The sequence below is a fragment of the Camarhynchus parvulus genome, chromosome 5 (genome assembly GCF_901933205.1).
Source record: "Camarhynchus parvulus chromosome 5, STF_HiC, whole genome shotgun sequence".
Classification (NCBI taxonomy): Eukaryota; Metazoa; Chordata; class Aves; order Passeriformes; family Thraupidae; genus Camarhynchus; species Camarhynchus parvulus.
Window position 1 is genome coordinate 4,958,587 of NC_044575.1, and position 13,508 is coordinate 4,972,094.

A 13,508-nucleotide genomic window follows, 5' to 3' on the forward strand; every position below is an offset into this window, starting at 1 on the left:
GTTATAGATCTTATTTTCTAGTTTTAGAGCAGTGTCACTTTAATCAGTGTTTCCTAAATTTTGCTTTAAATGTTAGGTAAAAAGAAATAAGGGCTGGATAAATGGGTCGTGCATTAGAAAGACTTCAGAGAATCTGTGTTGTCATCCTTCCTTTGACTCTGGTTCTTGTGCACTAATACTCTTCAATGATTTGGAATTCTTTCCTGGAAGGGGGAGGGGGAACAAAAGGAAACATGTTTTATATTTGTTTCATACGGTCTCTGTAATGATTTGAAGTGATACACAAAACCCAGCTTGAATAGATATTGACGTTTTTCTGTGGCTGTGCTCAGATTTTGCTGTAAAGGTGCAAAGCATTCTCAACCTCTTGTTTATAGCAATTAGAGACAAAAGCTCATGCAAAGACAATTAAGTGAGTGACTGACCAGCTTTAGCTAACCTGTGGCACCCCCATTCCCCAGGGGGTCACCTACCCTGCCTGCCACGGCATTTGGAGCAAGTGGGCCCCCCCATTAGAGAGGAGTAGGTTAGCAACCACTTCCTTTTGTGGTGAGTAACTTTGTACTCCTGTCTTCCTTCCATTTGTAATGCATGAATGTGTTGAAACTGATTTTTTCCCCCCTGCTCACCCACATGTCTTGTTTTGTAGGTTCCTATGCAGGAGCTGTGATTGCAATGCCTTTAGCTGGGATTCTAGTGCAATATACTGGGTGGTCTTCTGTGTTCTATGTGTATGGTATGCATTTCTGCTCCTCTCACTCCAGGATTGTAGCACCTTCCTCTACCCTTTCTAAAAATGTAACAACTGCTGTTAAGAGGACAAAAAACCCCCAGAGAAATGGGATTTTTAATCTAAAAATACAGTCTAGAGAAAAGAGCAATGAGAGAACAGAGTTTAAAGAGAAGAGAATGTAAGAAAGCAAGATAATAAAATAAGAAAAGCTAGCTCACTTTGAAACCTCCATTACTTTAAGCACAAGCAGTGCAAACTTCTGGGCAGATCTATAGTATCTCTGCTCACATTAACATCTCTCACACTGATAAAACTGCAGATTTAGGGTACCTGCCCTGAATAAGTTGTCCTGATTTTTATCTGAAGACCTACATAACTTCATCCACACCAGTTATGTTAACCTACACTGACAGAAAAGAATGCCCCAAGGGAATTCATTCTGCATTTATGTGAATTAAGTGGAAGCATTATAGAAATTTAATAAACTACTCAGGAAGTGCATTGCTATGTGGAAAAATTTGCCAGAGTCTTCTATTCTGCAGGTAAAAAATTTAGTGCAGTAACCAAACATCAGCATCTTAAAGCTGGATGGGTCTTCATTTACAGTTTGGTGAAATGAAATGGAAGTTGTCTCATTGTACCAACTGATGTTAAAATCAATGAATATTCACTTACAGTGAAATAATTCTGTAAACAAAGCAAAGACTACTTCACAGTGCCATGGTTCTGCATGCATTTTGCGCAAGTATTATTCACAGGACCAAACTCTCTGTAGTAGAGTTATCTCTACTGAGAGAACTCAGTGAAGAAGCGCTGACAAAAAATTGCCATGTAAATTTGTTGTAATTCTTCACAGATTTTTCTTCCTTGTTTGCTGCTTTATTGTGCATTTCTTTTTAAAGTCTTTCTTTCTGTTCCAAAGGGAGCTTTGGTATAGTCTGGTACATGTTTTGGCTTTTGGTTTCATATGAGAGTCCTGCAAAGCATCCTACAATCACAGATGAAGAAAGGAGGTACATAGAAGAAAGCATTGGAGAGAGTGCCAACCTCCTAGGTGCAATGGAAGTAAGAACATTACCCACACACTGGTTTCCAATGAGATAGTAAGAAAAATAAACATCCCAGCACCCAAAAAAAAGATAACAATAAAAAAATCAAACACTCACCTTACAATTGAAAAGTGTATTTTGAACAATTTGAACAAATGTGTTCCTGGGGGATGGGAAGATCTTAAATGTGCTGGTGGATTTCTGGGTGGTTTCTGCTTTTGCACTAACACAATTATTCTAGCAGATGACTCATGGAATTAATGCCTCTTTGTCTACTTCACATTATGAAAAAGAGGCACAGCTACATTTGAAACTGCAACTTTATTTAGACTTTTCTTATATTTTGAGCTGAAAAAGTCAGTTTCCTTCCTATATAGTAATTTCTGGAATGTTTTCCTCTTCCTAAAAGCAACTTCAGGTAAAGCACTGCTCAGTGTCTCTTGAGGTCCCCAGAACACCAGAAAATGCCCATCCTTATAAAATAATGTTTTGTCTGCCAGAAAAACTGCAAGTTGCAATAGAGCATGCTTAGAGATCCATAAGAACACTTCCCATTATTGCAAGGAACAATTAAGAACAATTCCCATTATTTCTCATTTTGCAGGAGACGTTATCAAGCCTCTCATAATCTTAGTTCTGCACTGGTTTAGTTCTCAAGAACCATGTATGACGTAAAACCATGTATGAACTCTGAACACTTAACATTCCAACTGTGCTAACTAATAATCATCTTATTTCTGTAACTGCTGAAAAGTTTTAAAGAAACTGTTGCCATGTTTGCTCACTCACTCAGGAAAATAAAAAAAAAATATATTTAAGCCTCACTTCATCTGCTTAAATTTTTACACCATCCATTCCCAGTAGACCCTCATTATATTTAGTATTTGGTCAGAACAGTGGTTCTTGATTGAACTCAGGAATTAACAATTTTTGACTTAGTGAAAACTTGGTTTAGTATTAAATAAGCAACTGAAAATATTGCAGAGTAATTTTTTGATAGCTGAAATTTTAGGTGCTATTGAGGGCCTGTCTCAGTTGCTATTCAACTGCATTTAGTAGGGCTTATGGTTTTGAAAATTCGATGTGAAATGAGTTACTTTGAAGGGTGTCCATACAATTCTAATTTGGACTGTACAATTTCTATTTTTTACTGCGGCTTTTTAATTAAACATTTTTTTAAGTGATTATCTTGTATCAATAGTTTAGTTGCTTCTAAAATATTTAAGCTGAAATTCTTCCCATACCATCAAGTTAGATTTTCTGGCTGGCTTCTCATCAATTAAGTCACTTAATCCTTACCTCTCACTTAAATGTAATTTAATAGATATACAAGGTGTTGCCAATATCTATCTATAGGCTGGGTTTTTTGAAGAAAAGCCAGTATTCAAATCAATAGTAGACTGAATTCAGCCTGAATTTTTGCTGAAGTGATTTTCAAGCACTTATCTGGGTATGGATCCTGTGTTTGGATCAACACAGATGGGTGGAAGCCTGGGCTTGTGGACAGGTGCTGGGACTCAGCAGGGTTGTCCATCTGTCTTTCTTTTTTTTTTTTTTTCTTACTGCAATTTATTTTAAAAATACAATAATACAAACAAAAATATATTGACCAAGCAGTTTTAGCTGAGACTTGATTAAAAAAAAAAGGAAGGTAGAATACTGCAATTAAGATTTAAATGCTAAAATATCCGTTTGCAGTAAATCTGAAAGAAATCATGCAGTTATTGTCCTTTAAAGACATTATTATTTAAAGACATTATAATTTTGGTCTTGTGTTTACGTACATATTTATATGACTGAGATAAAAACACTTGCACATGAATGTTGTGATACAATTAAGCATCACTGAGTTTCTCCATTTGTGCTTTTTGTGGTAACATTTACATGCTGTGCATAGTTGTGCTTGTTGGACCACAGCTAAAGAAAAGGGTAAGGAAAGATGGAGAGTTGATAATGACCAACATGGTAACTGGATCCCCTTTCTGTGTTTCAGAAATACAAAACACCATGGAGGAAATTTTTTACATCTATGCCAGTCTATGCAATAATAGTTGCAAACTTCTGTAGAAGCTGGACTTTTTACTTGCTGCTAATCAGTCAGCCTGCTTACTTTGAGGAAGTGTTTGGATTTGAAATAAGCAAGGTACGTAAGAAGAATGTGAAGCTTTTATCTTAACTAAGTAAATATCAGAGCCAGTATTTGTAGTATTTATTAAGAAGTATTAAGTACTTTAGTATTACTACAATTAAGCACTACAATAAAGGATTGTAGTAGGATTGTATTGTAGGATTTGTTAAGAATAGGAAAGAAAAGTGTTACACATCTTTATCATGGATTTACATCTTAAATCTTACTCATTCCAGTTCCTGTTCCCTTGACCAGCATGAATAAGCAAAGGAACAACTGTGACAAAGGATGGGATAGGGAAAGGTGGAGGCAGGGTGAGATTTAGTGATGATTTACTTGGGGCTACATTGCAAGTGAAGTGCTCAAAACCAGATTGTGCTTGGTATTAGAAAGGTGTCAGCAGACCCATCACACTCTGTCCCTGATGCCCCAGGGGTTGCAGAATCCCACCAAAGCTTCTAGAAAACATTGACAAATGGATTTTTCCAGGTGCCTTTTATTAAAAAGCAGGGCCATCTTGTTCCAGGAAGGATAGCATAATAAATTTGTCACCTTTCATGTGGTGAGAGCTGCTCCCCCTTTCTCATTCAGAAAGGAGAACAGACAGAGGCAAAGTGTGAGGTGTAGGGATGATCTGAGGCTCCATAAGGTTCACGTGAAGTTTGGATCAGACCTGGGAGGTAAATATGAATAACACAAATAATCTATTGGAGCGGCCATCACAAAAGAACTACCTCTTGTTTTGCCATGTATGCAGAGCACTTTGAATACAACCAGTGGATATTTAATATTTTATCTTTCACTGCATACAAATATATCAGATATATCTTTTGCCCACGTACATTTTGCAGCTTGGTCAGAAATCAAAGAAAAATGGCAATTGTGCACATGATGATGATCCACAGGGAATCTGTCTGGGCATGTGAGGCTTGCTGCAAAGCTGCATTGAACACTGAAAGAAATGCAGCAATTCAGTTTTACACCTTCGATCGTGAATTTTCTGAAAATTCTGACACAGGGACTATAAGAGAGGGGGGAAAAAGCTTTAGCTTTAACATAAACTATGAAAACAATCTATAAACAACAAGTGTCATAGCATCAGAAGTTCTTAAAACTTCTCACTGTTCTTCATAAAGTAAAATGAAATGAAATCAAATCAAATAAAATAATAGAAAAAACTTCAGATCACTAGTTTTGTTCATTTCATAACCCAAGATTTTAAGTTTTAACACAGAGTGTGACATTGAAAAGAAATAATTAATTAGCTGCTGAATGCTTCAGAAAATGAAGAATCAAAATTTTCTCATGGTTTATACTTTGCTAATTCTAATTCTAACTTTAGGTGGGTATCTTATCTGCTGTGCCACATTTAGTGATGACAATTATTGTTCCTATTGGGGGACAAATTGCTGACTTTTTAAGAAGCAGGCAGATTGTTTCAACGACTAATGTGAGAAAGATAATGAACTGTGGAGGTAAGTAAGTCTTTTTATTTTATTTAAACGTTTCTTGAAGGGATTTGATGTTCATATTGTGTTCTGTATAGAATAAAGAGACAAACTGCACAGTTGTACGTTCTCAGGAGGCAATACTTTCTGCATTTTTTATGCAGTGCAGATGTGGTTACTAAATAAAAGAAAACACAGATGCTCTCATTGGCCATTTCCATGGAGTTATTTGGTATCTGGAAAACCATTTAGACTATTAAAGAAATAGATGAGGTTTTGGAGGGGAATTTGCCTACTCTCATTCATTCTTAGCTCCTCATCTAAGCACCCTCTGCACTAAGAGAGCCCAGACAAGCACCTGAGATTTCATCCTTGGCTTCTGAGGTGTCAAAGCCACATTAACTGTGGCAAGGGCTGGAAAATTCACAAGCAGGTTACCCATGAGAGCTGACTGGAATGACCTAACCGCATCACAAGTATTTATTTTCATCTTACAAATGACAGAAAGTGGCAATAAATTAGCATATAAAGAGTAAAAATAAGTATTATTTGAGAAAGGTAGAACATGTGTTTTTTAGAGATGAAAGAAATATCTGATTGTATCCCACTCTGAGGTAATGTTTTATTTGTGTTCCTATGAAACCTCATGGCATCCTAAGGCCTGCAGTGTTTGAGAGGGAATGTAACTCAGTGTCTGGTTTTATTTAATATTTCGCCAGGATTTGGTATGGAAGCAACTCTTCTTCTCGTGGTGGGATATTCACACAGCAAAGGAGTGGCTATTTCATTCTTAGTGCTTGCTGTAGGCTTTAGTGGATTTGCCATATCTGGTAAGATTCTATTACTATTAACATTAAACTATTTTATCTTAGGAGACAAAACACTTATCTTTGCTTTTATTCATGGATAGTAATTAAAAAACCCACTCACTTTGGAATTCCCAAAGGACATTATTTATTTAAATATATATTTATTTAAATAGATATAATATTTAAATAGATATAATATTTAAATATGTATTATTTATTTATATATTATTTATGATCATTATAAAGGAATGTACATTTGGCATTACAGATTTTATATTAGATTATTTCTATTCAAATAATTCGATCTTTTCCATGTTCATTGCAGCAAATTAGACCCTCTTCTCATTAAGATGCCAGTGTACATTACAGATTTTTCTTGAAATCAAACATAGAAGACAAATGGACTAGCATTACATAATTATAACTAAATTTACACAATTTTGTTTAAATAGAAGTCTTTTAGTTTTTTTTCCACTGTATACAGGTTATTTCTTTGTTAATATTGTATTATTTTATTAATTTGGGGGCTGTTAGTATTATATTATTTTGGGGCCCAACTACTGGGATTTCTTTTCTGAATTAAAGTTCAGCTATTCCCCTTTCCTGCTGATTCATCAACCCTTTGCCTTTCCCCTTCCCAAACACAGGTCACCTGACCCCCCCTTGTTTTCCCACTGTGATTTCTGTATCCTCTCCCATGCTGGTTCCTTATGTCTCAAACAGGCTCTCTTTCATTTTGTGCCAAACATCTAAAATCTCCTCTAATCAAATCTGTCCTTAATGTCACGCATTCTGCAAGGCATCATTCTTGTTTTGGACAATTTGGGAAGTGTGTTGCACTTTCCCCAAGCTGACCATATCACACTGCCTGCCCTTTCCACTATGCTATCTCTATCCAAAGGTTTGGGTTCTGTTTTCACTTATTTAAGTACTTATTTTGGGAACAATTCATTCTGTCTCTTTAGATTATTTAAATAGTTACTGCATACATTTTCAACAGAATTGTGCTGCTGAAAATGCAAGAGAACCAGTAAATATCTTTCAAAATTAATTAGTAATTCAGTTATAGATACTGTTTTTTTCTCCAATTTAACACTGAAGAATAGAAAATAACTCCCTTCTGCTGGTCTGTGTGACAAAAAGAAAAATGTGGGCAATAGGAGGAGAATATGTTACATACTGGAAGAAGAAAAGACATGTTATTTACAGCATGAAATGGTCATGGAAGGGACTGTGAAATGCAAATTCTTTCCCTGCCTAAATATTTTCTGGGTTCTCTACTCCACACAGATACTGCTGGGAGGTTTTGGGGTTTTCTCAAACTGCAGTTTTGGGAGAAAATTAACCTGGTATCCCTTTAAAATATTTTCTTAAAAGAAAATGAAAACCCAGAGTCTCTCTAGGAGTATTTAAGCATTGTAAGTCTTTTAGGGATAAAGAAATGCAATTAAGCAGCCCAAATATGTTATAGTAAAAGTGTCATGTCACTTTTCTCAACTGAAGTACTGCTCTGCTCTTGGTGTGAACACTCGCTGACCTTTCTATTGCAGGATTCAATGTCAACCACTTAGACATTGCCCCAAGGTATGCTAGCATTTTAATGGGCATTTCTAATGGAGTCGGGACCTTGTCTGGAATGGTTTGCCCTATAATTGTTGGAGCAATGACAAAGAACAAGGTAAATGGAAATACCATTTTCAAATCTTCCAGCTTGGTACAACTGGTTTCAAGAGAAAGACCTTCCTACAATACAACTTGCCAGGATATCCATACTGGAGTCTGGGACTTGCATCCAGGGATGCAGATTTGAGGCATGCTTCACTGTATGCCCATTAGGTTGATGCTTTTGTGGGCTGATAAATTTTTCAAAGAAAGATGGATATAAATATTTCTGAAATGGACACATGAATGTTTTAGCTGTGCTATCACAGCCTCAATCCCTAATCTAAATCTTGCATCTCAGAAGAATTAGGTAAATCTATGTGCTACTCTGATTGGGCAAATTTCGTCTTTACAGGCACGTGAAGAATGGCAGTATGTCTTCCTCATTGCTGCTTTAATTTTTTTCTTTACAGACACGTGAAGAATGGCAGTATGTCTTCCTCATTGCTGCTTTGGTGCACTATGGAGGTGTAATCTTCTATGGCATATTTGCTTCGGGAGAGAAACAGCCCTGGGCAGACCCTGAACAGACAAGTGAAGAGAAATGTGGCTTTATTCATGAAGATGAACTTGCTGAGGAGACAGGGGACATTACTCAGAATTATGTAAATTATGGTACCACCAAGTCTTACGGTGCTACGACCCAGGTCAATGGTGGCTGGCCTAATGGCTGGGAGAAAAAAGAGGAATTTGTACAAGAGGAAGTACAAGACTCATACAACTACAAGGAAAGAGATTATTCATAACAAACCTAAATATTTGGTATATTTTGTAGTGTTTGTGATTAAATTCATTGTGATTGTTTGCACACAGAAATAAAATGTGGTATAAACATGTAAACACATATCAAACAGGAAGGTCTTACTGTAAAAAAAAATACATCAAAGTGCAATCTGTATGAGTTGTGATGTTATCACTTTCATTAAGTTATATTTGTTCTATAAACATTAGAGTTTTAAGGGTTTACTGGTCAAAACTATAGAGGCAAGTAGATACTTTACAGTATACAAGAGCTAAAACTCATAATTACAGATTAAAGCACAACTAAGCAACCAAGTTGGCACATCTAACGCTCTTTTTAGAAGCCAAAATTACTTGATCATTAAAAATGCACTTATATATTTGTTACACTGTATTGAGGCTGTGTTAAAGACACACATTTACTCAGTGCAATGTAGGAGTTGTGTGTTTAGCCTAGGACAAGAGCTTTCTTGAAGAAGGAAGGTTGAGTCCCAGGCGTTGACGAGGATTGATCCAGTTCCCTTACTGGTAATTGTATCAAGCCTAAAGAACAAATAGGGCATATTGTATGTTTATGGTGATTACATGCTGCAGGCTACTCTGTGATAAATAAAGGAATTATTTAGGAGTTTTATACTGAATGTTTGGGCACAAATCCTTATTTCTATCCTTTACAGAATGTCATGAAAATATAGACATTGTCATGTTCTTCCCTGCTTTTATCAACTAATATAAAAACAATATAAAATATTGAGTCTGACTTTTCAGGCAGCCTGGAAAATCCCTTTATCAAAACACAAGCTTTATTATTCTGTTCTTTGCAGTATATTCTGAATTTGTACTGGTGTCTTTAGAAAGAGAAAAAAAGTATCCCAATATAACATAGAAAAGAATATAGTCTTTTACAAAATTCCAAAGAGAAGTTTACTATGAGCAAATAGCCCTATAAAAAGGATGCATTTGTTTTGCAGGATATTTTGAAACCAATAGAAGAAACAGAGAATAATTTAACCCTTATTCTTCCCTTAATAGCTTTCATATTTTTACACATTGTGCCACAGTTGTATACATAGATATGTTTATTGAAGATACTGTAATTATAGAAAATGTTGTTATTTTAGAAATCCCTGAAATAAAAGATGTATTTGTCTTTCAATCAAACCTAATAATAATGATGGACACTGAATATGGGTAACATAAAATCTCACAATAAACCAAAGTGGTAAATAACTAGTGTTGGGTTGAAAGAAGCCAACAAGCATCACGCTTGTCCTTTGAGCATAACTCAACAGTGACTGCAACATTAGTGTACCAAGCAATAAGTGCAATGCATTATGAAGTGCATAACCTTCTAGATGATATATTAACCTTACATTTAGCTTGTTGTATATACTTGGGGTCGTTGGGATTGAACCAAACTGAACCAACTGAAGTTAGCAACACCAGACCACTTCTTAATACTCTAAAATGACAACAATGATCCATTTCTTAATTCAATCAAATGAATATTATTGTATGTAATAATCCATTCTGGATTCTTGGTCTGTTCATTGTATTGTGCTAGTGATTGGAAACCCTGCTACCGCAATATACAACTTGAGGATTGTTTTTTCTCCTTTTTTTTAATGCAAATCATACCTTGACCTTAAGAAAAGAAGTATTTTGCTTTGTGCCTCAAAGTGATGTAAAACGTGACCATAGCTTTTGCTGTGTTTAATGAAAAAGATGTGGACTGTGTCACTTTTGTTGCTGCAAAAAGTGTTAATAAAATGCTCTATTTATCCTTTTATATAAAAAGGACCACTAGAGTTTCTTGTAATTTTTAGGTGTGTTTTAATGTAGATGACTACAATTAAAGTGACTGCAGAACAAATCCTGCTACTGGCATGGGGAGAGTCTCCCAGCTGGGAGCTCTGCTCCACACCCAACCTCTCACATTGTCTGTTCTTGCTCCAGCCATGTGGTGGGAGAGGCAGCTGTCTCCAGATGTTTGTGCTCTCAGAAGGATGGCTGGCACAGGTGTGCAAGGGAAAGGAGCAGCAGGATCAGTGTGAGAGACGCAGTGAACCCAGGAAAGACAGATTCATCTGTGTTAGTGAAAAAGATGGCATAGATGAAAGAAAATTAAAAGGTACACATTGCTGTTTGTGGAACTTTTCCTTTTCTTGATTGTCCAACGAGGCTCCTTAACTGAAACATACTACTTTCCATCCAATTTTTAGGTAAACCCCACAGCATTCAGTAATTTAAGAAACCCTATATTAAATAATAAGTATTTTTCTAATAAAATTTTTACTTTTCAATCATTTTCTTTCACCAAGTAGAAGAGTGCAGAAACATCAAACTGAACAAAAGTCTTCAGAACACTGACCAGAGCATTAACAGGCCCAGTGCTTCTTACCTGAAAGATTCAAAAGTAGGATAAGTAGGATATGTAGGGGCTTCAAAACTACTGTTGTATTTATTGTGGTAAATGCACAGCTCAGAAAACACAAAGTAAATAAAAATCAATTCTTCTTCATTTTCAGGTTCTCTATCTTGGAATTATTTAAACAATTTCCTTTCATTAAATATAGATAGGGTTTTTTCCTTAGCTTGGGGCCTTTGAATTATGTAGAACAGAGGAGAGGCTTTAATCCAGGCATTAGACACTGCACTGTTCAGCCAGCTACACCTCAGTGAGGACCTAACAATTGCCTGTGAGTGCTACATTGCTCAAGGGATCTCCACATTCCTATTTCAGCTCTCTGCTTCTGCTTTGTCTCCTTCGCTTCCTCTTTCAATGGCAGAGCAGAAGAATCCATTCTTTTGGGAGGAAGAAGGAGCATGATAGGTCTTAAGGTTTTTACTTCTTCACAGACTCCTATTCATGTGAAAATGCAGGAAGCAATTATCAGGAACATGACAGAGAAGGAAGAAGGGGGAAATGGAGAAAATAATTGGGTTCTTCAAAGACAAGAATCAGCAGCTCTGTCTGCTTTAGGAAAAAGGAGGCTTGAGGGGACATGACCTTTCATCTAAACCCCTATATGTCTTCTTTGTAAATAGGTTTATGTTTTTCTCTTGCCACTTCATTTTTTTATAAAGTAGCATTGCTAAAATATACCTCTTCAGCCTCTTCTGAGCTGTGCCCTTTCTGCTCAGAGGTTTCTCTTCTGCAGAGGTTCAAAGGCTTGCTCTGCAGGCCTGCTGCACGTGTGTGGTGTGGTGCTCCCCTCTTGGAAATCTCAGAATACCCCCTGTTTGTCAATCAGACCATGGTCACAGTCCCTTCATGGCTTGGTCTTGTCACCAATTTCTGTTCTGCTCCCCATCTTGTGCTCCCTGCTCACATACTATGTTGGAAAAAAAAAAAAGGGATCGTTCCTCACATTTTGATTTATTGCTTGGTTATCTTTTCAAGGAGGTAAGTAAAAGGAAGGGGTGCAATCCAGGCTCTGTTTAAATTGTTAGGAAACTTTGCATTTAGATGGGCTAGAATAACACCTCAGGTGTTTGTCTTCATGTCCTCAAATGATTCCATATAGACAGTATCAGTCAAATTGACAAGTCTTAAAATATTTGAATCTCCCTCAGTGGGATCCCTTCTGTTAACACATACTCTTTGTTGCAGAGATAAAGCTATCATAAAGTGCTCTTTATTTTCAAAAGTGATCATGAAATTCAATTGATCAAATTTAAAAAAAAAAAGTCTTGCCTAAGGGGAAAAAGAAAGCCTCAAGGTAAAGGTTGAATAAAAGTTACAAAAGAATATCCGCAAATATGAATTAAATTCTCTTTCAGCATGAAGCTAGGAATAGGAATGAGGGTGAAAGTCAGAATAAATGTCACAGTTCAAAGCTGTACTGTAAGAAAGATAACATCACAGTCTCAGTTGCCGCCTCTGAGAGATGAAATGCTTTGTTCCTCTCATGATAAGCTGTGAAGCAGTTTAAAGGCTGGTATAAGTCTAGATTAACTACTTAACAGCAGCTGCTTTTGTACTTATTTGAAATTTGTGTCTTTTGCATTAATAATTTTCATTGTGCTGGGAGATTTCAGAGTGAATAATCAAAGGACCTAGAACTGCAATCAGATATTTTAATTAGTTATCTATGGATATCCTCTCTATCCAGCTAGTGTTGCTATTTTAGCTTTGTTTGATGTCTCTCCACTCAGCTGTACCCCCAAGCACAGCAAAAATGAAATGTATTTTCTGTTTACTTATGAGCCACTACTGATCCTGTGTGCTTAATTATACTGAGGTCAAGTGCTTAGACAAAGTCTGCCATGTTTGGGAATTAATGTTCAAAATGATCGTTGGCAAATGTCTCCTTGGTAAAATTTTACCATTAGAAACACATAATCCTCGCAATTTTTGGTTCAGGTGAAACAGTTTCTTTCACACACCACAGGTGAGAGGTTAGAAAACAATACAAAATTACATTTTTAGCAACAGTTTAACCTGTGACTGGCTCTTATCTATAAGAAAGTAGGTAAAGAATAAGTTTGAAACAGACTTAAAGTCAGACATAAAATTAATGGATAAGTTAGAAATTACAGGAAGTAAAGCATTGTAGGAAACTTGAGGAAAAGCTTACAGAAGAGCTGACAAAATTCCTCACTTTTTCACAGAGAATCATAGAATGTTTTGAAATGGAAGGGACAGGGAGGAGAAAAAAACATGACTACAAAGTCCTAAATATCTGGTCACCCTCTCCTGAGGCTCAGGTGGGGTCAGAAGTTGCCACATTCTGTGGCACCCAGCCTTGTGTCTGACACATTTCTGTGCCGGGGCCACAGGGACACTTACAGACCCTAACTGCCCTCAGCATCTTGCACTTGCACCCTCTTCAAAAGTGATGCTTGGAAGCAGAAAATGGATGATGAGAAAGCATATAAAAGAAAGTACTGCATTGTTAAGATTGAAACATTGCCATTTAATTAGAGTTTGTGTTG

The 13,508-nt window shown here is 36.4% G+C and overlaps 1 protein-coding gene across 1 annotated transcript in view; it reads left to right on the forward strand.

Annotated features, from left to right (window-relative positions):
• Positions 1–10,367, forward strand: part of SLC17A6 (solute carrier family 17 member 6) — a 30,212-nt gene extending 19,845 nt beyond the window's left edge. Inside the window, exons 5-12 of the mRNA XM_030949386.1 lie at positions 462–549; positions 650–736; positions 1,656–1,798; positions 3,776–3,925; positions 5,253–5,385; positions 6,078–6,188; positions 7,718–7,845; positions 8,243–10,367. Of these exons, the coding sequence (XP_030805246.1) occupies positions 462–549; positions 650–736; positions 1,656–1,798; positions 3,776–3,925; positions 5,253–5,385; positions 6,078–6,188; positions 7,718–7,845; positions 8,243–8,575 (1,173 nt within the window). The 3' untranslated portion in view covers positions 8,576–10,367. The remainder of the gene's footprint in view (positions 1–461; positions 550–649; positions 737–1,655; positions 1,799–3,775; positions 3,926–5,252; positions 5,386–6,077; positions 6,189–7,717; positions 7,846–8,242) is intronic.
• Positions 10,368–13,508: the final 3,141 nt, after the last annotated feature.